General features: G+C 39.1%; 1 protein-coding gene across 1 annotated transcript in view; it reads left to right on the top strand.

Annotated features, from left to right (window-relative positions):
- Positions 1-760: 760 nt before the first annotated feature.
- The window catches only part of Got2 (glutamate oxaloacetate transaminase 2), an 84,252-nt gene continuing 61,466 nt past the window's right edge, over positions 761-23,546 (top strand). The window contains 2 exon segments of the mRNA XM_090383994.1: positions 761-895; positions 14,625-14,781. Coding sequence (XP_090240120.1) covers positions 807-895; positions 14,625-14,781 — 246 coding nt within the window. The 5' untranslated portion in view covers positions 761-806.

Genomic DNA, 23,546 nt, shown 5'->3' with positions numbered 1-23,546 from the left:
TGCTCTAAACAAATTATGTAATTTTCAATTAATATACACCATCAGGCATCTCATTTTGGAGAGTTATACTTCGCAACTGGGTTGTCATCATTGCAACACCAGGGTACCTGCCCACCCACCGAATAAACTCTGAAACGGTGCCGTCTGGATGGTGGTATCCGCCGAACAGTAGTCTAATAGCTTCTCCGATTAGAGAAGCGTTACTTATTCTAGGTAATGCAATACCATGGCAACTCGTTTTGGAGGCATTCACAATATGAGATTAAATAATGCCAATATTGTAAATACTTAGTAGTTGGCTTCGTATAAACATCATGGTATAGCACAAACCTATAATTAGTATCAATTCATAATTTTATGATGGGGGTAGGCTCGAGGGTTTTACATCGTCATCATGCGAGGAGGGGTTTTTCTCCTCTTCAGATTTCTCTGTGAACACAGAGTACAATGTACCCCCCATAGGTTTCGATGTCCCAGGCATATGGAAATTTATGCATTTCCAACTATTGTCTTAATGTTTAATTTTTAAAAAAATAACTGTGATTTATCTATTGTAAGATAATTTTAAGAAAAGTTAGATTTAAAAAATATATATATTTGCTCTTAAATCGAATACAACAAAGTTATTTCTTACACTAACCTGTGATTTCTTTAAGCTAAGTTGAAAAGAAAAGATTGAAAAGGGAGTATTTGCAGGAAGAAAGTTAACTTTAGGCCACCTGGTGTTGATAGTTCATGTCACCTTCCGGTGCTGTGCCATCTGATTTTTTATATCACCGTGAGACTTTTGGAGTGGTGCACTTGAAATGGCATTTTGTGTTAAGAGCGTTATTTTAATTCCAACTTTTCAGAAAACTTTCCAGAATGTACTGTTTAATGTTGCTTCCAGATCTAGGTGGGTGTGCATATTTTATGCAGTATTTATGTTTATGTGAATATGTACATCGTTCTCTAACTCGTGTTGTTCACTGCTGCGAAAAAATAACTTATTTATTTATATGCAGATTTCTCGCCCATAGTGCCCACGACCCTAGATAACGGAAACTTGAAGAGTTATACACAATGTATGGCGAATTTCATTGTTTCAAGGCATCTCTCGAAGTTAATATTGCTAGAAATATTAAAAATTTTAAAATATGCATTTCTAATTTAAATATTAATAATTTGCGACAAAATTTCCAGAGCGCGTTTTCGTGGAGTTTTACGATTGTTCCCTCCAGTAGCGAACTGCCCCGGGTCGCAAGGCCCCTTGGGCTGATAGTATTGTTAGAGTGATAGTGCTGCTAAAAAGAGAGAGAAAGAAAAAAGTGGGACTAAAATTGTTGGGAGCCGCCGTGCCAACTGCTCCTTTTCCTAAACATTTAGGAAAAGGAACCCAACAAAAGGTTAACCCCCGTTGTTTGGCTCCTCATTGCCTAAATCGGTGGCAATCGTTGCCAATTTATAGTTGGATTCACTGCAATCGAAATAAATGATTCGCAATGCAGAGATTTGTCCAGTTAATCGCTACTGTAAAGGAACTATTCCGAACGATTTCTCTATCCAATAAAAATAATGAGAAGTGGTATACGAAATTTTAAGGAACAGTTTGTTCACTTTTGAATGCTGTAGTTGCATACCTTCGCGGATTACGAACTCGTGATACTAGTTAGGTGGTTTGGAAATGTACGAAGGTGTTGCCGACCGGGCTAGCCGAGTGGGTAAAGTACCTGCCCGGCAACCCAAAGGTCGCGGGTTCGATTCCCGCCTCGGGCTTGGATCAAAGTACTGCAAAAACCTTGGGAGGTGCAATATGGCCACAGAAGCCGATGCGCCAACAACTACCAAACCAAACGAAGGTGTTACAGCAACCGGTCTGTAAATTGCCTAAGTGGTCTTTCTTGACTCAGTACAAATTACATCACCGTCGAAGGAGGATTACGATAAGCTTGTGCTTATCGTGCAGATTTTGCTTCTGAAAACTAGGTGTGGCAATAAATAATATTAGAATAAAATAATTGATCGTTGTCATAACATTTATTTTAATTATTATTCAAAGATGGGGATATAGAATAGTAAAAAGGAATAGAAAAGTACCCCTGTTCTGCATAATGATTTTATGCAGAATATATCTTTATTACTTCTGAGCGTTTACTGGTGGAAATGTTTCTAATAGCTGATCAACGAAGAAACTGAATTAACTGATTGTCACTTATGCACCAAAATGGACCACAACTGCTTGCATTACAGTAAATTTACAATTATCAGGGATGATGGTTGGGGAAGAAAAAGCACAGTTAATATAAAATTATTTAATTTTCAACTAGCACAAGTGTTTTTTTTTTTTTTTTTTTTTTAGTTTGATAAAACAAATAAAAGGAATTTTACATCTATGTATACCAGCAGCAATAAAGTATGCATGAATATAAACTTGAAATTTCCAGTAAATAAAATTATATGTGGGTAAAATAAAACAAATCCCACTGACATCGTAATATCAGTTTTTGATTTTTGGCCCACGTTTTCATGCTAAATGAAATGATACTTAAAATCAATTACAAATCATTATTCTGATTTGTAATTGATTTGTAACTGTAACTTTAGCAGAAGTGCACAACTCGTAGTGCCCTCCAGCAACTGCTAGCAGAATGTTATTTTCCTCCATTACTTCAAAGAAACCATGAAATGAACTGATGTGAATGGGAGATCGGGAGAGAGATATTACAAATACTTGCAGAGGTTTATGCATGGTTTCAAAAATCTTCTATAAATTTGTCAATCAGTGATAATTAAAATTTAAAAAAAAATCAATAAATCATGCACTGATAATACTTTTATCCTCTGATGTGTAAGGGACAAAGGTTTAGGTTAGGTTGACTTCAATCTGAGCCCCCTCAATGTTTGGATTGCCTTTATTATGTGGAAATAATTTTTCAACAGGTCTCACAAGCTTTGGCTATCCTGGCCATTGGTAACACTTTAATAATGAAATTGTTATTTAGGCACAATAATTTTGAGTGCAAGAAAGACAGAGACAGCATGCAAACTCAACAGTGACCAAGAGGGGATAATAATTAATCTGTGCATAACAAGTATACTCACCTAGCTTGCTGGAATACTTCCCATTCAATACTACTTGTTTGAAATTCATTGCAAGATCCTTTTGCTTAACTTTTTGAAATATAAACCCTGTTATCAAATGGAAGTATGCTGAGCAGAGGTGTATGCTCTCTCCCACGGTGGTGCACTTTAAATAAAAATTGGCATATTTCTCATTTTTGGAAATTCCATTTATTTGAAAGTATTTCAAATATGTTAATTCATTAGCAAAGAATGCACACCAGATTATGTCTCATATACCTAACCTTGCATTGGTAGCATCAGCAGTTGTAATTAAAACAGTAGCAGTGTGGAATCTAATTTTCTATATTTCTGAAAACCCTTTCTTTTTAAATTCTGCATGGAGTATACAAATGCCTGACCTTTTCCTAATAGACTGTGATACTTATTAAATTTAATTTTTTTTAATTAAAAATTTTGCCATTAATATTTCACATAACATGAAATAAATGTGAAAGAAATCATATTTACATATTACAAACTGATAAAAGCCAAATACTGTATTAGGTTATTGTATTTTTCTGCCACTTCTACAGTTTTACAAAATATAAATTTTGGGTCAATAATTAATGTTTTTACAACTATATTTTATAATTTGATATTTCTATAATTATATGCATTCAGACTCAAAATAGTACCCAGCCTCCTTGACTGTATGCTCCACCAACATTTCCAAGATTTGGTGTGGGAAAAAATCCAAGTGAGAGTGCAAGTAATGGATCTAGAATAGCATTCTGAATTCCATTTTTCCATAATTATCAAGAAATTTCCATAATTTCTCTGTTAACAAGAAAGCTTATTTGCTAAAAGGCAAAACTACTACTAGGCATTTCACTCAGCATCAATCATTTTACCTTCTAGTTTTATCATTTTATCTTCTAATTCTTGTAAAGCCAACATTGCTTAGCTTGTAGGCCAATAAATATGCCACCTTTCACTTTTCCATCAGACAATTTTGAAAATAGATTACATATGCTTGAAGGTATCACTTTGAGGTTTCAATTCTTTAACAAATTGTTTGACCAGTCCCAGTTTGATATGGAGTGGTGGAAGCAAGGCTTTGTTTCTTGGAATGAAAGTATTATTTAATACATTGTGTGCACCAAGCTGCAACTAAATTATTGCAGACCATTCTTTTCTCCTATAGTGCTGATCTCTTGCTTGCTGTTGCAGGTGCAAAGAAAGCAATCTTGAAGTCCCCACAGATATCCCATTTATACTGGTTATACAGATGTATTGAGTACTGCATACAGGTCTGGAGGCATCATTTTAGAAAGGATGTAGGGTTGCTAGAATGAGTACAGAGAAGTAGAACAGAGGGGTGCCCTTACCAAGAAAGGCTCAGTTCTGCAAATTGCAGCATCTGGAGACTAAGTACCTGCAAGTATAAAAGAAAAAGAGGAAGAATCTCTCTCAGTGCTGATGAGATTCTTCCTCTTGCTCAGATTACGTACCTGAGAGGGCATAAACTCAAAGTGAGGAAAAACAGTTGTAGAATAGATATACAGAAATTTGCCCTTAGCCAGTGGGTAGTTGATTGCTGGGACAAACTTTTGGAGCAAATGGATGGGTGAAATGGGAACTTTTTTGGCTGATGCTGTTCAAGCTTGCTTTCATATGCCTCTACTAATGCTATATGCATCACGTTTCCACTGTCTTTTTTAATATGAACAGTGTACAACAAGGTGTAATGCTTCACAATGGTTGTATATTCCCATTATGAAGCATTACACCTTTCAAACTTTTACTTGAACTCTCCATTTTCTGTACTGTAACTAGACTCAATTTCTTCATGATGACCAAATCAAATCAAAAACAGTAGTACATGGTACTGAGTAAAAACATGCATAAGCAACAGGCTTTGTGTATGGAAGTTTTACAGCTGGGAACCAGTAGATTCATTTGGTCAAGCCACATCTTTACTACTGCATACAAGGCTGTGGCTGTAGGCTTATTTTAGGAAGGATGTAGAGCTGCTGGAATGAGTACAGAGAAGTGAACAAAGGGGTGCTCTTACCAAGCATTCAGTTCTGCAAATTACAGCATCTGGAGACTAGGTACGTTTGAAGTGATCTGATTGTGATGTTTAAGGCTTTGAATGGATTGAGCAAGCTGAATGTGCTGATGGGATTCTTCCTCTTGCTCAGACTATGCACCTGGGGGGGGGGAGACATAAATTCAAATTGAGGAAGAACATTTGCAGAATAGATGTGTGGAAGTTTGCCTTTAGCTAGCAGATGGTTGATTGCTGGAACAAACTTCCATTTGTTATGGAATAAATAAATTGTTTATTTTGGTATACACAATATTGGTATGCACTTATGTAACACTGTCTTTCTTGAGGAAAGACTTGTGGAATAGATGCGACTACTAATGCCAATGCCACCTCCACTCTTTTGAATGATATGTCAGGAGCTCTGTATTGGATTGGATTTGGTTAGACAAGTCCCTTTCCAAGTCATTCAATTCTTGCTGATTAGAAAAATATGGCACTTTACATCATGCTTGTTTCTGGGCTCTCCCAATATTCAAAGTATAGCAAAAGGCATACAGTTGTCAAAAGAAATTTGAGGTGCTCAAACTTGCCTTGATTACTCATAGGCATTCTGAAAGAGGCTTCATACACAATCCAAAACTTGTTGCCACCAATAATTTTATGCTTCACCTGATTTTGGCTTATTAACAAATACTTCAGACTCCTGTATATCAATATTGGTATGCACTTATGTAATACATCCAAGGGCAGTCAGAAAGTTCTGAGAATGGAGTATAAAAGAAAAAGGTTAAATGTTCTGTTTTGTTTTTATTTATATATATATATATATATATATATATATGCTTTAAATGTATTCACCCTGAGGTTCTGTGTGCATGTGCGTGCGTGCGTGCACACACACACACTGTTTAATAACCCCAGGGGCTCACATCTGGTGAGTATGGGCTTGACACGCCCAGGGTCCTGAGCTGAATATCATCATTCTTCTCTTTCTTGGTGATTCCCTTCTACTTCTGATTCTCTCTCTCTCGGTAACTTGGAAATTTTTTTTTTTAGCTGGTGCAGCATAAGCCTCAGGCTTTCTTGCACTATATGGCTAGTAATAATAATAATCTGCAGAGAGTTTAATCCTTCAAAAAAGGCTTCTTCATCCATAGCTGCTTTTGGATCTTCATCTTTAAAATGAGTTCCAAGAAAGTGAGACTTCAGGTTTCCGAAAATAATGATCACTTGGGGTTAGATCTCAGCTGTTTGTCGGGGGGGGGGCCTTAATTGTTCATTCATGGGTGAACAATTAAACGACTCCATTTGCATTTTGTCATGGAAAAGAAAAACTTGTTGACCCAACTTTCCTCATTTATTTTTTTCCTCAAAATTGCAACCTTTAACTTTGGCATAAGGATGGTGTAACATTCCCCCTGTTATTGTGGTCTTAGATTCAAGGTAATCAATTAACAATCCTTTTGTGTCCAGGTTAAACACCTGTCTGGATTATCAAGAAATAATTTTAAATTCTCTTTTGATGAGTCCACCCTCGGATGTTTATTATGAATGTAAAGATTTCTGGGAATCCATCTTGCACAATTCCCAAATTCACACAAATTGCACAATTCAGATATTCCTAAATGCTCATATATTATTGTTAAAATGTTTCCATTGGAAATTACGTATTTCAAAAATTTGATTTCTGACTGATGCTCAAGTTACTGGATATTCATTCTTCTACCTACCAGCATAAAAAATTATTTAGAAACTGCATAAAACATTGACATACAATTTTTTTTTTTTTTTTTTTTTTTCATGTTACATTATAAAACATTAAACTATCAAAATAACCTATCTTGTCATTTATTAATACATTCTACATGCCCTGTTCTGAGAACTTTGACTACCTTTCATATAAATGTAAAAAAGAAATAAAGTGAAAGTGTAAAATGAAAAAAGTAAAGATAATTTTTGATGTTATTATTTAAATTGTATAAGAATTTTGACTAACTTATTTTTTCAACTCGGTGTTTGTAAAAGTGATTAATTTCTTACTGAAGAGTTTGTGGAAATGTATGATTTTTGCCTTTTCCCCTCCCACTCCTGGTTGCTAAGTAAATACAATGTTATTTTTATTTCTTCAACATAGTAGGATCTAAAAAAAAAAAAAAAAAATTGTATACATGGAACAACAAAATGTTACATAATTTCCTTTAAAAACTCCAGAAAAAAGCCTTAATTTGGTCATTGTACAGTGAGATACACAAAGCATAATGGTCAGCTATTCTATCAGTGGCACATTTATGTAAGGCTTTAAAGATATTTTTCTGCCCTATTGAAGAGGTGCCTCCATGGCCAGGTGGGCAGGAGCAGCAGTGCATAGCACATGCTTCTTGATTAGACTGGCGTTCAAGCCTGTGACTACCAAATACGGAGGATGCAGAAAGGTCAGGGAATGACCACCGCATATCCCCAGAGCAATTTGGCCTTAGTTGCTAATGCTCCTAAAAAACCAAATAACAAAATAACAGCCCTATTGAAGAATTTCTAAAGTGGTGAGGCTAGTCAGAGTGGAAGATATGATTGCTCACTTTTAAACTTAAGGTATGCTTGGTGATGAACCATAAATCATCCTGTGTTGCCATATTTCCTGGTTTACTGTTTGACCATGCAGAACAAATTCATAGTGCATGATCTTCACATGTAATTGAGATTGTCTTGCTCCCTCTTTTTTTTTTTTTTTTTTTTTTGCGTGGAAGAAGACAGTCTTCTATTCAGATGATTGGACCTTTGTTTCCTTGTAATAGCCATATAGCCACAGTTTGTCACCAGTAATGATGGAAGAGAAAGTGTGGGTCAGCAGCAGAAGGTTGACATATATTGTGACATGTGTGAACTTGCTTGCTCTCTACAATCATCAGTAAGGAAGTGAGGTGCAAACTTGGCTGAAACAAATCTCATTCCCAATATTGCATTAAAATTAATTGACATGCCCCATAAGAAAATGTAATTTCACTAGTAATTTCAGGGATAACACAAGTAATTGAATCATTGGTTTTTGAAGTTGAAGGGTGGCCAGAGTAAGGATCATCTTCAATGGACAAGCAGCACTTTAAACTTTGCAAACCACTGAAAAGTTTTAAAATGATACGCATCTTCTCCATAAGTTGTTTTTAACATTTTTTAAATTTCTGCTCACTTTTCCCTAATTTAAAACAAAATTTGATATGAATTTGCTGTTCGGTAAAATTACAGGATCTCCCCGGCTTAAGTAATACTCGACTTACGGAAATTCGACTTTACTTAATTTTTTGCCGGCCAGTGCAAACTTAAAAAAATTGTGGAAACCTATTTTGCATCTCGTAAAAATAAATAAATAAAAAAATATTGTAATATGTTTTTTTTTTTTTTTTTGGTAATTTGTTCCAGGACCTAAGAAGATGAAATTTTCGCTATATAACTAAGCTATTTATCTCTCTAAAAGGTCATTTTTATAATGGAAATTGCACTAAACTTTCATTGTTATCATATGTTCCGTTATAACAATCAATTTTGAATGCCTTTGTGATATTTTTCTAAAACACATATCCAGAGGTCACTACCATAAAACAAAAAAAACAAACAATTTGCTTTCCGGTTTATTGGGCTTTTCTGTTAGTGCAATCTATTATAAACAGGTAGTAAATTTGATCTTATTGCATTTGCGATAGTCCCGATAACTGGAATTCTGTGGGTTTTTACGTTACAGTATTATGGTGAAATGAGTTCCCCTTTACTGAAATCTTCAATCATATCAAAAATATAAATAAATTTTCAGAATCTTCTCTTCATTCCTATTTACTTATTACAATGGTGAACGGAAAGGGACCAACAGAAAGTGCAAGTGCTGATGGTGCTAGGAAATGAAACAAAATTGATTTAAAAATGAAGATGATTAATTAAGAAGTACGAAGCAGGACAAAGTTTGTCATCTATTGCACAGAATTAGGTCTCGCTGCTTCAACAGTGAATACTATTTTAAGGGACAGTGCGCGTATAAAAGAACATCTTAAAACGTATTTAAGATCAACAGTGATCACGAAACAGTGTTCAGGTGCTATATCGAAGATGGAAAAGCTATTAATAATATGGATGGAAAATCAGATTCGGAAGCAAGTCCTTGAGATTGTCACTGACATTCTCTCAGATATGCCAGACAAGCTGTACTTGCTACCTGGGAGTCTAAAACGCTGATGGAACTGATATTCAGGTGACACTCAAGTCAAGTGGACCCAATTTCGGCAAAGTCCGGACGGTCTGTGACAGCCAAATCCTCTGCTTGCACCTTCACAATGGTGGGACTGTTAGTAATCCTGGGTATAACCTCCATGACAAGTACATGGTGGGTGACCACCCAGGTGTGAACCAACGTAAACAGGGGTCGAGGTGTGGCGCCCACATCACATGGAGGAACGCACTCCTCTGTGTTACCAGGCAGTACTAGGTGGTAGATGACTCTCATCAACTGGTGCAATACCACCACTTTGCTTATTGTTTAGTCTCTAGAGCTAAGTTCCGGTCAACCCTTCCCTATCTCTTCCATCATGCCGTATGATTGGGGACTTTTGATGAACATCGTGGCGAGATCCAATATTCCTTACATTTCGAGAGTACAGCTCTAAAACTGTGTTCACAGGCCGGCCGCTAGTTAGTACACCGGACCGAACCTATTGCTAACTCTCTAGGAGGCTTCCGGATCAGCTAGTGTATAATCTTGCTACCTCTACTCTGCCAGGTAGTGACTTGGAGTCCGAGTAGTGTGTATGTGGGGAGCATTATCGAGGCCACGTTATGTCAAGGATCTGGGTATATTCTTACCACGTGTACGCCATATCCAAAAATTTCATTACTTCATACAGCATGTCCCACCCTCTTTCTTACTATTGAATACACCATGAATTGTCAAACTAATAGAGCAAGCTTATCTGCAAAAAGATCTAAACCTCCCAAGCACTTCCTAATTCATTTCACAGATATATGTGGTCTCAATTCTAATCTTAACGATGTCCATTTCCACTTAGTCTGCCAAACCCCATGTACTTTTTCTGACAGAATCTCAGTTATCGGTTGATTCAACTACTACTCATCTCAGATGACCAAATTATTCGCTGTATGATTCCTTTCGCCTCAAAGGTGGTACTTGTGCATATGTCTGTTCTGAGACTTGGCAATTTGGAATCTCCTCTCTTTGATCTTCTCTGGCTTAAAATCTCTCTACCTCATTGTGTCATATTCATCTGTTGTCTCTACCGTTCTCCCAACTACACTAATCACTTGGAACTCTTTGACTTCCTCTCTTTGCAACTTGACTTTCTCCAGTCCAGCTTTCCTAACAGTGGGGTAATTTTCCTTGGCAATTTTAATGTTCACAACTCCAGCTGGCTTCCGTTTTCCAGTCACACCGACCCAGCTGGCCGAGATGCTGAGGCTTTTGCAATTACTAATGACCTTACACAGATTGTTCATTTACCTACAAGAATACTGGACAATCCTAATCATACAGCCAATACGCTTGATCTTTTTCTCACAAACAACCCTTCTAAGTACACGGTTGAAGTGATATGTCCTTTAGGCACTTCAGATCACAACTTGGTGATTGTCTCTTCTCCAATGGGACCTTTGTCTCATGGCTATTCCCAACCTCGTGTTCTTTGGCATTACAAGAATGCAAAATGGGATGACCTGCAAGATTTCTTTTCTTCTTTTCATTGGTCGGAATTCAGTTTCAAAACAACTGATTTCAACATTTGCTCTGATCGTGTCAGTGAAATTATTCTTGCAAGAATGGAATCCTTTATCCCACACTCCACTTTAAAATCTCATCCTTTATCTAAACCTTGGTTTTCCAATAAATGTGCTAAGGCTGTTCAAGAGAAGAATGTTGCATATTGTAATTGGCTTGTTTCTAATTCTTCTGTTTCATTTTCTACCTACACCAAACTTGCAACAATTGTAAAGCAGTTATTAATCAGTCTAAACTAGAGCTTGAACAGGCTAAGAGTAGAAAACTTGCTTCTTGCCCTAATGGTAGCCGAGCATTCTGGTGTCTTGCCAAAGCTATTGGCCGCAACTTTTGCCCATCTCTGCTCCCACCTCTGTCCAAACCAGATGGTTCTGTTTTATAAAGGTCACTTCAGCCAAGGGTGGCTCTGTAGCCAGGTGGGGAGGAGCAGCAGTGCGTAGCACACGCTTCTTGATTAGACCGGGGTTCGAACCCGTCACCACCAAATACGGAGGTTGCAGAAAGGTCAGGGAATGACCACTGCATATTCCCGGAGTAATATGGCCTTAGTTGCCAATGCTCCTAAAAACCAAATAACAACAACTTCAGCCAAGGATAAAGCTGACCTGCTAGCATCCCATTTTCCTTCCAACTCATGTATTAATGATCTTGGTAAAACACCTCCCACAGTTCCCAACATGCTCCATTCAATACCTCCTGTGGTCTTCCGTCAAAAGGATGTCAGAAGGATTTTGACGAATCTTGATGCTAAGAAAGTTCCAAGTCCCGATGGTATTTCTCCACTTGTTCTCAAAACCTGTGCTCCTGAACTTTCTCCTTCTTTGCCACCTTTTTTCACTTTCTTATTCCAAAGGTGTTTTTCCTTCTGCTTGGAAATTTGCTCATATCCAGCCAGTTCCTAAAAAAAGGGTGACAAATCCCTCCCATCCAGTTATTGTCCCATTGCAATTACTTCTACTCTTTCTAAAGTAATGGAGAAATCAATTAACCGCCAGCTCTTAAACTACCTAGAAACCTTCCGTCTGATCAACGACTGCCAGTATGGATTCCGTCAGTGTCGATCCACTGGTGATATTCTGGCTTATGTTAGCCATTTATGGACTAATTCAATGGAAAGGTTCGGTGAAACACAAGTAGTTGCTCTTGACATCTCAAAGGCTTTCGATTGTGTTTGGCATAAAGGTCTTCTAGACAAGCTTCCATCTTACGGTTTGCCAACTGTTTTTAGTAATTGGTTATCCAGTTTTCTCTCTGATCGCTTACTGAGGGTGATGGTAGATGGATCTCTGTCTTCTAACTTCTCCACTAATGCCGGTGTCCCTCAGAGTTCAGTTCTTTCCCCCACTCTTTTCCTCTTATATATTAATGACCTTGTTCCATTGACTGGAAATCCTATCCATAGTTTTGCCGATGATAGTACATTGCATTCCACTTTCCATTTTGAGAAACCTTGTCCTGCTCAATCAGCTTCAACTTCTCAAATCTGCTACGAGTTCCTTAAATTCCAATCTTCAGGTAATTCTCCAGTGGGGCAACGACAACTTAGTTAATTTCAACCCTTCAAAATCTCAGTCTTGTCTTATATCTCACAAAAAGGATTCTTCTGCTCCTATGCTTATCTTTAGTGACACTCTGATTTCTAGGCAAAATGTTATATCTCTTTTGGGGATTACCCTGACTTCTAATTTCTCTTGGCACAAGCGCATTACAAATATTGCTTCCTTTGCATCTAAAAAACTTGGTTTTCTCTTTCGCTCTCGGCGTTACTTTTCTTCCATACAGCTGCTCACTCTGTATAAATCGCAAATCCGCCCTACCATGGAATATTGTTCCCACATCTGGGTTTTGGTGTCCCCAAAAGCTCTCTCAGGCTTCTTAATTCCATTCAGAAGAAGGCAGTTAGGTTAATTAATGATTCATCTGTAACAGTCTCTCTCCACTCACTGTCTCATAGACGTACTGTTTCTGCTGTGCCTCTTCTACAGATAGTTCCATGGGCACTGTTCTTCTGAATTGGCTTCTATAATTCCCGCTCTCTCTTTCAAAACAGTCCAAACACGTGCTGCACCATGCATTTACTGTCCAACGTCAAACTCACAGAAACAACTTTTCATCTTCCTCGTTTATTCATTCAACTGCCGTTTTCTGGAACAACCTTTCTTCATAAGTATCTCCTGAAAATTAGTCTACAGAAGTTAAAGTCCAATGTCAACAAATATCTTCTTTCATCTTCTCAACCTCCAACCCAAGCACGGTACTATAGGTTCTAATACCTCTCGTGTTTGGGGTTTACATAAAAAAAAAAAGAAAAAGAAAAAAAGTGCCCTTGAATCCAATGGCCATTCAAGCAAAAGCAATGAGTATTATTTATGAAGATATTAAGAATAAGTAACGGAGAACCCCAAGCCAAGTTTGTGGCAAGCAATGGGTGGTTTAATAGGTTCAATCATTGCGCTGGTTTCCAAAACATTAAAGTATGCATTGAAGTCACCAGTGCCGATTCTGCTGCTGCAGAGAAATTTTATGATGTGTTGGAAAAAACCCCTTCTAAATCTCCATATCCCTCAACTTCTGCAGCAGCATACTTATCAGTTGGAGAGTTAATTCTGGCAACAATGCTCAAAGGTAAAACTTGCTGATGTTATGCCTGTCTCCTCCCCCTTTTTGTAATTTTATAATTTTGAAATTTTTGCAATTTTATATACTTTTGTAATTTTACTTCGCATGAGATAAAAAAAAATTGAATAAATAATTCTATTTACATGTTCGTTGAACATTTTCTTTTTTGCTTCAATCAAATTCAGCACCTAAAGTTGTGAGTGCTGCATAAGCATTTTGGGAAATTCCGACTTACGTAAAACTCTACTTGCGTTAAGAGTTCAGTTGAATGCAACCCTTACATAAATCGGCGAGTGGCTGTACTTATTTCAAAATGCATAATGCATAAAACACTTATTCAGCACAAGCTAATTCAGACTTACTGCAGATAAATGGGTGATTCAGGTGTTATGTCTAGATAGCATACCAAACGTGTTGCAAAGAGTTGCAACTCACTATGTTGCTACAATTTCAAGATACAAAGCCAATCCCTAAACTTTTTGATTACACCTTGTATACTATCTTTATTTTTTGCTAATTAAAAATATAGAATTTAGTGACAGTCATAAAACCCCCGCTTTTAGAAAATAATGCTACTCTGCAGTTATTCTCTGTAATATCTGGCGATACTGTTGTCTCCAGTGGCCTTAGTCTCAAAAATGTACCTTGCAGAATTGGTGCGATTGGTAAGCCTGTATCCTCTTGCAGACCAGTATGGTTTGCATGCTACTTGTTTAGCAGTAATGATGCAGAAAATCCAGTAAGTAACAGCTTGGAAATTACTATGTCTACAAGTAAACTTGAAGTTATTAATATTGTTTTTAATTGAATGGCAGTACCAAGAAAACAAATCCATTCATTAAAAGCACAAAGGCACTGTTCTGATAAATTCTGGATCCATTTAGCTCCATTGTCAGAAAACTGGTAGCCTCAGTTAATGATCCTGTATCATGCAGTGCATGAAAGAAACTTCTTTCATTGAAAATGTAACTTTCATTAATATAATCCCTAGCATAGGGATTATATTAATAATCCCTATTCTAGGCGAGAGAGAGAGAGAGAGAGAGAGAGAGAGAGAGAGAGATAACATTACATTATTTCAAATTACTTTTATTTGTATATTAATTATGTAATTATCAAGATAGTTTTTAATTATTTTCTCAGTTCCTGGTGGTCCCATGTTGAAATGGGCCCTCCTGATGCAATATTGGGAGTAACTGAAGCCTTCAAAAAAGATTCAAATCCGAAGAAGGTCAACCTTGGAGTTGGTGCCTATCGAGATGATCAGGGCAAGCCATTTGTGCTTCCAAGTGTTCGAGCTGTAAGTATGATAACTCTTTGTATGATTTATATGGGAAAATAAAAAAAAAATTAAAAAAGTATATGTACTATATATTTTATTCACGTCTTGTTTTATATGCATGGTAAAAGGTCAGTAGTTTAGCACAGTGCCATGAAAACTTTTTTAGCCATCTCTCTCTATGTACCATGTCTGTTAAGGACGTTGGTGATCATGGTTTTTAGCCACAGACCCTTTTAATTCCTAGCTTTAATGGCAGATGCCAACTCAAAAACTTACCTCGCAGAATTGGTGCGATTGGTAAGCCTGTATCCTCTTGCAGACCAGTATGGTTTGCATGTAATGATGCAGAAAATCCAATAATCCAGTATCTTTACATATATGAATTTATATATGTGAAACTCTTCACATATATAAATTCAAAGAAGAGAAGTACAAACCAGATCGGACACCTATGTAATGGAGGTGAGATAGTATTAGATACCCCAGCTGAAGTTGCAGATGAACTCAACAGTTACTTTGCATCAATATTTACAGAAGAAAAACCCTTTACGTCAATGAGAAATTATGGAGTGAAGTTGAAAAAATGTAATTAATGATGTTGAAATTTCACATGTTTATTTAATGAAAAAACTTTCGATCCTACAGGCCATTAAGGCTCCTGGGGTTGATGGCCTATACCATATAATCTTAAGAGAGGTGTCAAGTGAGTGCATTGAACCATTGAGGCTAATTATGAGAGCATCACTGGACTCGGGAATGATTCTGTTGGATTGGAAAAGTGCCAGCGTATCTCCAATACATAAGGGCGGCTCTAAGAGTGAAGTGGGAAATTACTGGTTAGCAGTAGGGAAAATTATGGAGGCTATGATCAAGGGTGGAATTCAGGATCGCTTAGATAGAAATGGAATTCTGAAGGATACTCAGCATGATTTTGTAAAGGGAAAATCAGTTTAACTAATCTGGTTAGTTAGTTATTTTGATTTTTAGGAGCATTAGCAACTAAGGCCATATTGCTCCGGGATATGCGGTGGTCATTTCGTGACCTTTCCGCATCCTTCGTATTTGGTGGTGACGGGCTCGAACCCTGGTCTAATCAAGAAGCGTGTGGTACGCACTGCTGCTCCTTCCCACCTGGCTATGGAGGCGCCAACTAATCTGGTTAGCTATTTTGACAAGGTCACTCAAGAGCTGGACTTAGGGAATAATTTTGACATTGTTTATTTGGATTTCATCAAAGCATTTGACTCAGTCCCACATGAGCAGTTACTTTATAAGCTGGAACAGATTGTGATCACAGGGAATATCCTTATATGGATAGCTGGATGGCTTCAAGGCAGGAAGCAGAGGGTTGTGACAAATGGTTATTCCTCAGATTGGGTTAGCATTAGTAAAAGCACTTGATGCAAGAAAGCAAGCTTTATATAGCATCAGCCAAAAAAAAAAAAAAAAACAAATTTCTAATTTCACCCATCCACTTGCTCCAAGTGTTTGTCTAGTTCTGCCTTGAATCTATTTAAGCTATCAACTTCTACAACGACAGATGGATGTGGAAGTTTGTTCCAGCAATCAACCACACTCTGGCTAAAGGTAAACGTCCGCACATCTATCCTACAACTGTCTTTCCTCAATTTGAATTTATGCCCTCTCAGGTGATTATTCTGAGCAAGAGGAAGAGTCCCATCAGCATTGAGCATGCTCAAACCATTCAAGGCTTGTAAGAAGTGGGGTTCCCCAAGGATCGGTATTAGGACACTGTTGTTTTTGATTTTCATTGATGATGGGATAGAGGGCGTAATGTCTAAATTTGCAGATGGTGTAAAGATTGGTAAAGTAGTTAATGGTCGCTGCCAAGCAGAGCTTCTTCAGAATGATCTAGATAGACTTCAGGGGTGGTCATAAAAATGGCAGCTATGCTTTAATCCAGCAAAGTGTAAGGTATTACACCTTGGGGGAACAGTAACACCAAAATAACTTATACACTGGGCAGAGTTGAACTAAAGTTGTGGAGTAAAGGGACTTGGATATTACAATACAGTCAGATATGAAGTTCTCCGAGTATTTTAGAGTGGTTGCAAGGAAGGCCCATGGTGTCATATCAATGATTTATTGAACAATTGCTAGTAGAGATGAGACTGTCATAATCCCATTTGTATAAGACTATTGTTAGACCACACTTGGAATACTATGTTCAAGTATAGAGACTGCACCTAAAGAAAGACATCCCCTCGACGTGGGCACCTGTACGTGGTGAGGGGACCTCCCAGTGACGCTGCTGGACTTCCAGACTAGCATCACTGGGATCCAACGCCCACAGCCTAGGTTCCGGGCTTACATCAATGGAATCCGGCGTGTTTGCCGTGCGCTGCGACCCGTGGAAATTCGGAAAGGGGGATCCTGGTGGTTGAGGGGCCCAGCTTCAATACACCACTTTGGCCCCTGCTTCGACAAGACGGGTGGTCCTGGAAGGCCCGGCTAGGATCAATCGGCTAGTAGGTTCGCCTGCGAGGGTCAACCGTGTCAATGCCACGCCCCTACCCTCATGGTCCGAGGGACAGGATTCAGGCTGGCGGCGGTGCGGGTATAGTGTCTGGGTAGCCCTGGCGTCCCACTCCCGAGCGCATTTATTGCATGCCGGGTAGTGGGCGTCCCTTTGGGCTCCGTGGTGGGTGGGGAGCCCGGGCACTGAACAATTAAAAAAACTATATGAATCCTGATAAACGTATTCCTTCAGGGGCCCCAACCCGGTCCCTATCTGAAAATAACGACGGAGAGGCAGACAGCATTATTGCTACAAAGAGGCAGCGAACCGAACTACCATCAGGGCCTGTCCCAAGGTTCTTAATAATGCATTCCACCAATGAAACACCGATTGGTAAAATGTCGCCCTTTTTTATACAAAAAGGGTTGGATGGGTTAGCAGGTACACCCAAGTCAGTTAAGAGGCTCCGTTCTGGGGACCTCTTGATTGAAACAAAAAATGATGGGCAGTCTGAACATCTACTCCGAGTAACATCAATCGGAGGTATACCCATAACAGTGACACCACACAGAACACTAAATTCATCGAGAGGTGTCATTTCGGAGTGGGACCTTCTCGACGTCACCGAGGAGGAAATCTGCTCCGAATTACAACCACAGGGAGTTACTGCCGTCAAGAGAATCACTGCGCGAAGGGATGGGAAAACTGTTAAAACCAGGAGTGTTATCCTGACTTTTAACTCTCCCAAACCTCCTGATGAGATCAAAGCTGGATACATCAACTGTCCAGTACGTCCATACATTCCGAACCCTTTACGGTGTTTTAAATGTCAGAAGTATGGACATTCTCAAATGGCCTGCCGTGGAGTCCTTGCATGCGCCCGGTGCGGTGCAAAGGACCACGAAACAACAGCATGTTCAGCCACTAAACCCACCTGCATTAACTGTGAGGGAGAACATCCGGCCTATTCAAGGGCATGCCAGAGGTGGAAAGAAGAAAAAGAAATTCAACGGCTGAAGGCAGAGCTAAACATATCGTACCAGGAGGCAAGAAAAGCAGTGAAACCTCTTAACATCAAAAAACCTACCTACGCCCAGAAGGTAGCAGGGAGATGTTCGATTGGGACTCAGACGGACATGTCTGTCCCTCCAAAAGAATCATTTACTCCCATTGCACGTTATCTTTTAAGCTCCCAAAAACCTGCACAAAAGGACCAATCAGCTGCCACTCCTATATCGATACCTCCTAATGCTCCACAAGTAACAAAAGCAAAAGAAATGAATAAGAAAGGGGAAGTAACACCTAGTACCCAGGAAACCATGGATGTCGAGCAGAAGGAGGTACATGATGAGTCAGTTTTGGAACTCTTTGCTGAGGAAGAAATGGACACAGGACAGCGTCCATACTTCCCCAGGAAAGATAAATCCAAGACTGACAAAATTAAGCCCTCAGCACCTCGGAAGCCGCCTGATGGACCCACCAAGTCCAAATAATGGCTAAATTCCTACAGTGGAATTGTCGTGGATTCCGGCAAAATACTGACGACATCAAGGCACTCCTGCAAAAGCACAAACCAGTTTGCTTTTGCGTACAGGAGACTTATTTAAAGGCAAATGATGACCCCACCATGTATAACATTACCATCATTCGTAAGGATAGAATTGTGGATGGGTCTGCCCACGGAGGAGTCGCAATCCTCGTCGGCAACCAGATCCCATTTCAGGCTTTGCAGCTTACAACTAGCATTGAAGCTGTAGCAATTCGCCTTACAGTGGGGTTCTTATTAACTGTCTGCTCTGTTTATTTGCCACCTGGGATTGACATCCCCCAGAAAGACCTTGATGATCTTCTCATGCAATTGCCCTCCCCTTGTTTAATTCTTGGGGATTTCAATGGACATAACACTCTGTGGGGTAGTGCTGACATCAATGGAAGGGGACGAGTCATAGAGCATATGCTCACTGACAATGATCTTTCCCTCCTAAATGTGGGAACAAACACCTTCTTCCACATGCCTACCCGTACATTCTCTGCCATTGATCTTTCTATCTGCTCCCCTTCTCTCCTTCCTTCACTTACTTGGGAGGTAGAAGAAAATCCATATGGAAGCGATCACTTCCCCGTGATAACAACCCTAACTAATGGTAGACCCTGTCTGCCATTTAGTTTACCGCGGTGGAAGATCGATCAGGCTGACTGGAATGCCTTTCAATATCTGGCAAACTTTGACATCACTACAGTCAGTCAGGAGCCAATCAATGAAGCAGTCATGTATGTCACAGAAACGATTGTCCAAGCAGCTGCAATTGCAATCCCAAAATCATCCAGCCGGTTCCCACTATTCCCCAAACCTTGGTGGAATTCAGAATGCACGGCAGCAAAAAAAGCGCAAAACAAAGCGTGGGGGATATTCCGCCGATATCCCACCACTGATAATTTAATATCCTTCAAACGTGCACGTGCAAAAGCACGTTATGTACGACGTCAGAGCCAAAGGAAATCTTGGATTCGTTTTACATCTTCCATAACTCAGGCTGCTAGCTCAAAAGTAGTCTGGGATAAGATCCGGAAAATGAAGGGAACATATCCACCATGCCCTTCTGTGATCCTCGAGCATAACGGATGTCCAATTGCAGATCGAACTGCAGTAGCAAATACTCTAGGGGAAACATTTGCAAAAATATCTGCAATAACATCTTTTCCCGCAGAGTTTTTGGCCCTGAAAGAGAAAAATGAGAAAAACCCCCTGAACTTCTATTCAAAAGGGCTTGAATCGTATAACAAGCCCTTTTCACAGGAGGAGTTAAATGCTGCACTCTTTCTCACGCACGCAAGTGCTGTGGGGCCCGATGACATCCACTACGAAATGGTAAAACACCTCACACCACAATGTAAGGATCACCTTTTAATTCTGTTTAACAGAATTTTTCTTAATAAACAATTTCCGGACTCCTGGCGGAAAGCAATCGTCCTTGCCTTCCCAAAACCAGGAAAGGATCCTAGAAATCCAAGTAATTATCGTCCTATTGCTCTGACAAGCTGTTTGTGCAAAGTCCTGGAAAGAATGGTTAATGCACGCCTTGTATGGTATTTAGAAACAAATGGTCTGCTTTCCAGGACACAGTGCGGCTTCCGAAGAAATCGATCCACTCTGGATCATTTAATCCGATTGGAAACGTCCATTCGTGACGCTTTTATTAAATCCGAGCATTTGGTAGCAGTTTTCTTTGATATTGAAAAAGCGTACGACACAGCCTGGCGATTTGGAATTTTAAAAGACCTCTATAACTTTGGTCTTAGAGGTAACCTTCCTGTTTTTATCAAAAACTTTCTTTCGAATCGCCAGTTTCAAGTCCGTTTAGGATCCACCCTCTCTCGAGTTTTCTCTCAGGAAGAGGGAGTCCCACAAGGATCCGTTCTAAGTGTTACGCTTTTCGCAATCAAAATAAACTCTATCACAGAACAACTTCCACCCACTGTAAACAATGCCCTCTATGTAGACGACTTTGCCATATTTTGCAATTCATGCAATATGAGGGTCATTGAAAGGCAACTGCAGAAAACCATTGATCGTCTCACAGCTTGGTCTTTGGCTAATGGGTTCAGATTTTCATCACAGAAGACCGTTTGTGTACACTACTGTCGCAAACGTAACCTTCATCCTGACCCAGAATTAAGGCTTGGGCAAAATAACATCCCAGTTGTAGCAGAATTCAAATTCCTTGGACTTATTTTTGACAAAAAGCTGACATTTTTACAACACATTCGTCAGCTGAGGACAAGATGTGTCAAAGGGCTTAACATCCTTCGTGCCCTTTCATCAACTTCATGGGGCGCAGATCGTTCTACCCTTCTTCGCCTTTACCGAGCACTTGTCCGTTCCAAACTCGACTATGGGTCTCAGGTTTATGGTTCTGCTAGAGATAGTGCACTTCGGTGGTTAGATCCAATCCACCATCAAGCCATCCGGACAGCCACTGGAGCATTTCGCACATCTCCTGTCCAAAGCCTTTACGTCGAAGCAAATGAACCATCTCTGTCTCTTCGACGTAAGCAGTTGTCCTTACAGTATGCATTCAAATTAAAATCCCTGCCCGATCATCCCACGTGGCCATCCGTTTTTGAGCCGCGTTGGGAAAATCTCTACAACACCCGTCGGACTGCCAACAAACCTTTTGGTATTCGCATTCAAGGGCTGCTGAATGAGCTGAACTTGACGGTAGACAATGTTGCCCAGTCACCAAGGCAATTCTTTCCACCCTGGCATGCTCATTTTCCAACTTACGACTTCTCCCTTAAGATCTGGGAGAAGGCTACTACACCGCCATCTGTCTACCAGCAACTCTTTGCAGTACATCGACAGCAGTATTCTGACTTTCTGCCAATCTATACAGATGGCTCAAAGTTAGAATGTCATGTGGGATCTGCTGTTGTGTTCCCTCACAAAACAATATCCTATAAGATCCCACAAGAAACTAGCATTTATACTGCAGAGTTGCATGCAATAGAAACAGCCCTAGATCACATTAAAAATTGCGACTACCAGAGGTATATGATTTATTGCGATTCATCAAGCGCGTTACAGGCTCTGGTATCGGTGAGTTTTAATCCTCATCCGATCCTGTCCAGGATCCGGCAGATTCTTTTTTCTCTCATAGAATTGGAATATGATATTCGCTTTTGCTGGATCCCAAGCCACATTGGGATCCGGGGAAATGAATCGGCTGATGCCGCTGCTAAATCAGCCATTTCCCTGGATAATCATTGCCTGTCAGTCCCCTATACAGACTACAGGCAAATAATACGTTCTAAATTACTCTCCCAATGGCAAGATTCTTGGCACGGACAGGCCACAAATAAATTACATCGCATTAAGCCTGTAATTGCGCAATGGCAGTCCAGTCTACGCAGGGTCCGAAGAGAGGAAGTTGTTCTTGCTCGGCTCCGCATAGGTCATAGTCATCTAACCCATTCCTACTTGCTGAGGGCGGATGACCCACCTATGTGCGAGATATGTAATGTTATTTTAACCGTTAGTCATATTTTAATAGAATGTCCTGATTTTATAGAAGCGCGACGTTTGTATTTTACCGTTTTTACTAATGTGACTGAGCCATTTACACTCAGTCACATTATAGGTGACAGAGACAATATGTCTGACGTTTTTAACTTTTTACAGTCTATTAATTTTTATAAAAGAATCTAAGGTTTGCACTTTTTATACTTTTACTATACATCTTTTGACAATGATTTATTACTTGACGTGGTAGCTTTGTCTACCAAAATGTTTAGTAGCGTTTTAAAATTTGACTTGGCGTATTATGGCCTTAGCTGCCAATGCGCCATAAAAAACCAAATCAAATCAAAAATCAAAGAAAGACATTGTACTTGTTGAAAGGGTCCAAAGACTGGTAACTCACTTGGTGTGATCGGCAAAAGGGCGTCCATATGAGGAAAGACTTTGAATATGTGGGTTGCAGAGCTTGGAAACCAGGCATCTTAGAGGAGACTTGATTTAGGTGTTTAAGCCTCTGAGAGGCATAAGCGAAATGAATGAGGATGAAATTTTCATGGTTATAAATGATTCTAGAATCATTTATAACCATGATTTATAAACAAGGGGCCACAATTTCAAGTTATGGGGGGGTGATGTTTAGACTGTATTGCAGGAAATTTTATTTTAGCCAGCCAATTGTAAATTACTGGAATAAGTTACCTACATGGGTGGTAGAGGCTGACAGTTTGGAGAAATTCAAGTCACCTACATGAGGAGGGAAATGCATAGTTGTCCATTTCCTTTTTTTGTTATTAATTATTACTACAGTATTTTTTAAATTTTCTTCTTATTATTATTTCATTTTTATTCTTATTATAATTTATTTATTTTTTATAATTTTTATTATTATTTTATTTATTTTTTTTGATTGGTGCAGCATGAGCCATAGACTTCCTTGCACCATGTGGCCATTACTAATACTAATCTGAGGAAGCCAGTATCTAGAGGAATTCCTAAAGGCTTTTTCATTTGGGGCTGTAGTTTTCAAGTTCTCACGCAGAGTGAGTAGAGTTTCCTTAGGCATTGTTCCAAGATTTTCAGCCTACACAAAATTCAGATAATTTTCTTAACACATACTCATATAGACATAATATGCTATCACAATATAACCAAAGATGTAAAGCCAGCAAATTAACCAGTAGTGCCATCCTCACCAGCATAGAGTACAGGTCTTGATATGTTTTACCCTTTATTTATCCTAGAATTTGTAAAGGCCTTTTAAGTTTGAGTTTGTACATATTTTTAATC

Source organism: Mastigoproctus giganteus, chromosome 10 (genome assembly GCF_048544385.1).
Source record: "Mastigoproctus giganteus isolate SK-2022 chromosome 10, ASM4854438v1, whole genome shotgun sequence".
Lineage (NCBI taxonomy): Eukaryota > Metazoa > Arthropoda > Arachnida > Uropygi > Thelyphonidae > Mastigoproctus > Mastigoproctus giganteus.
This window is presented reverse-complemented; position numbering and strand designations above follow the sequence as displayed.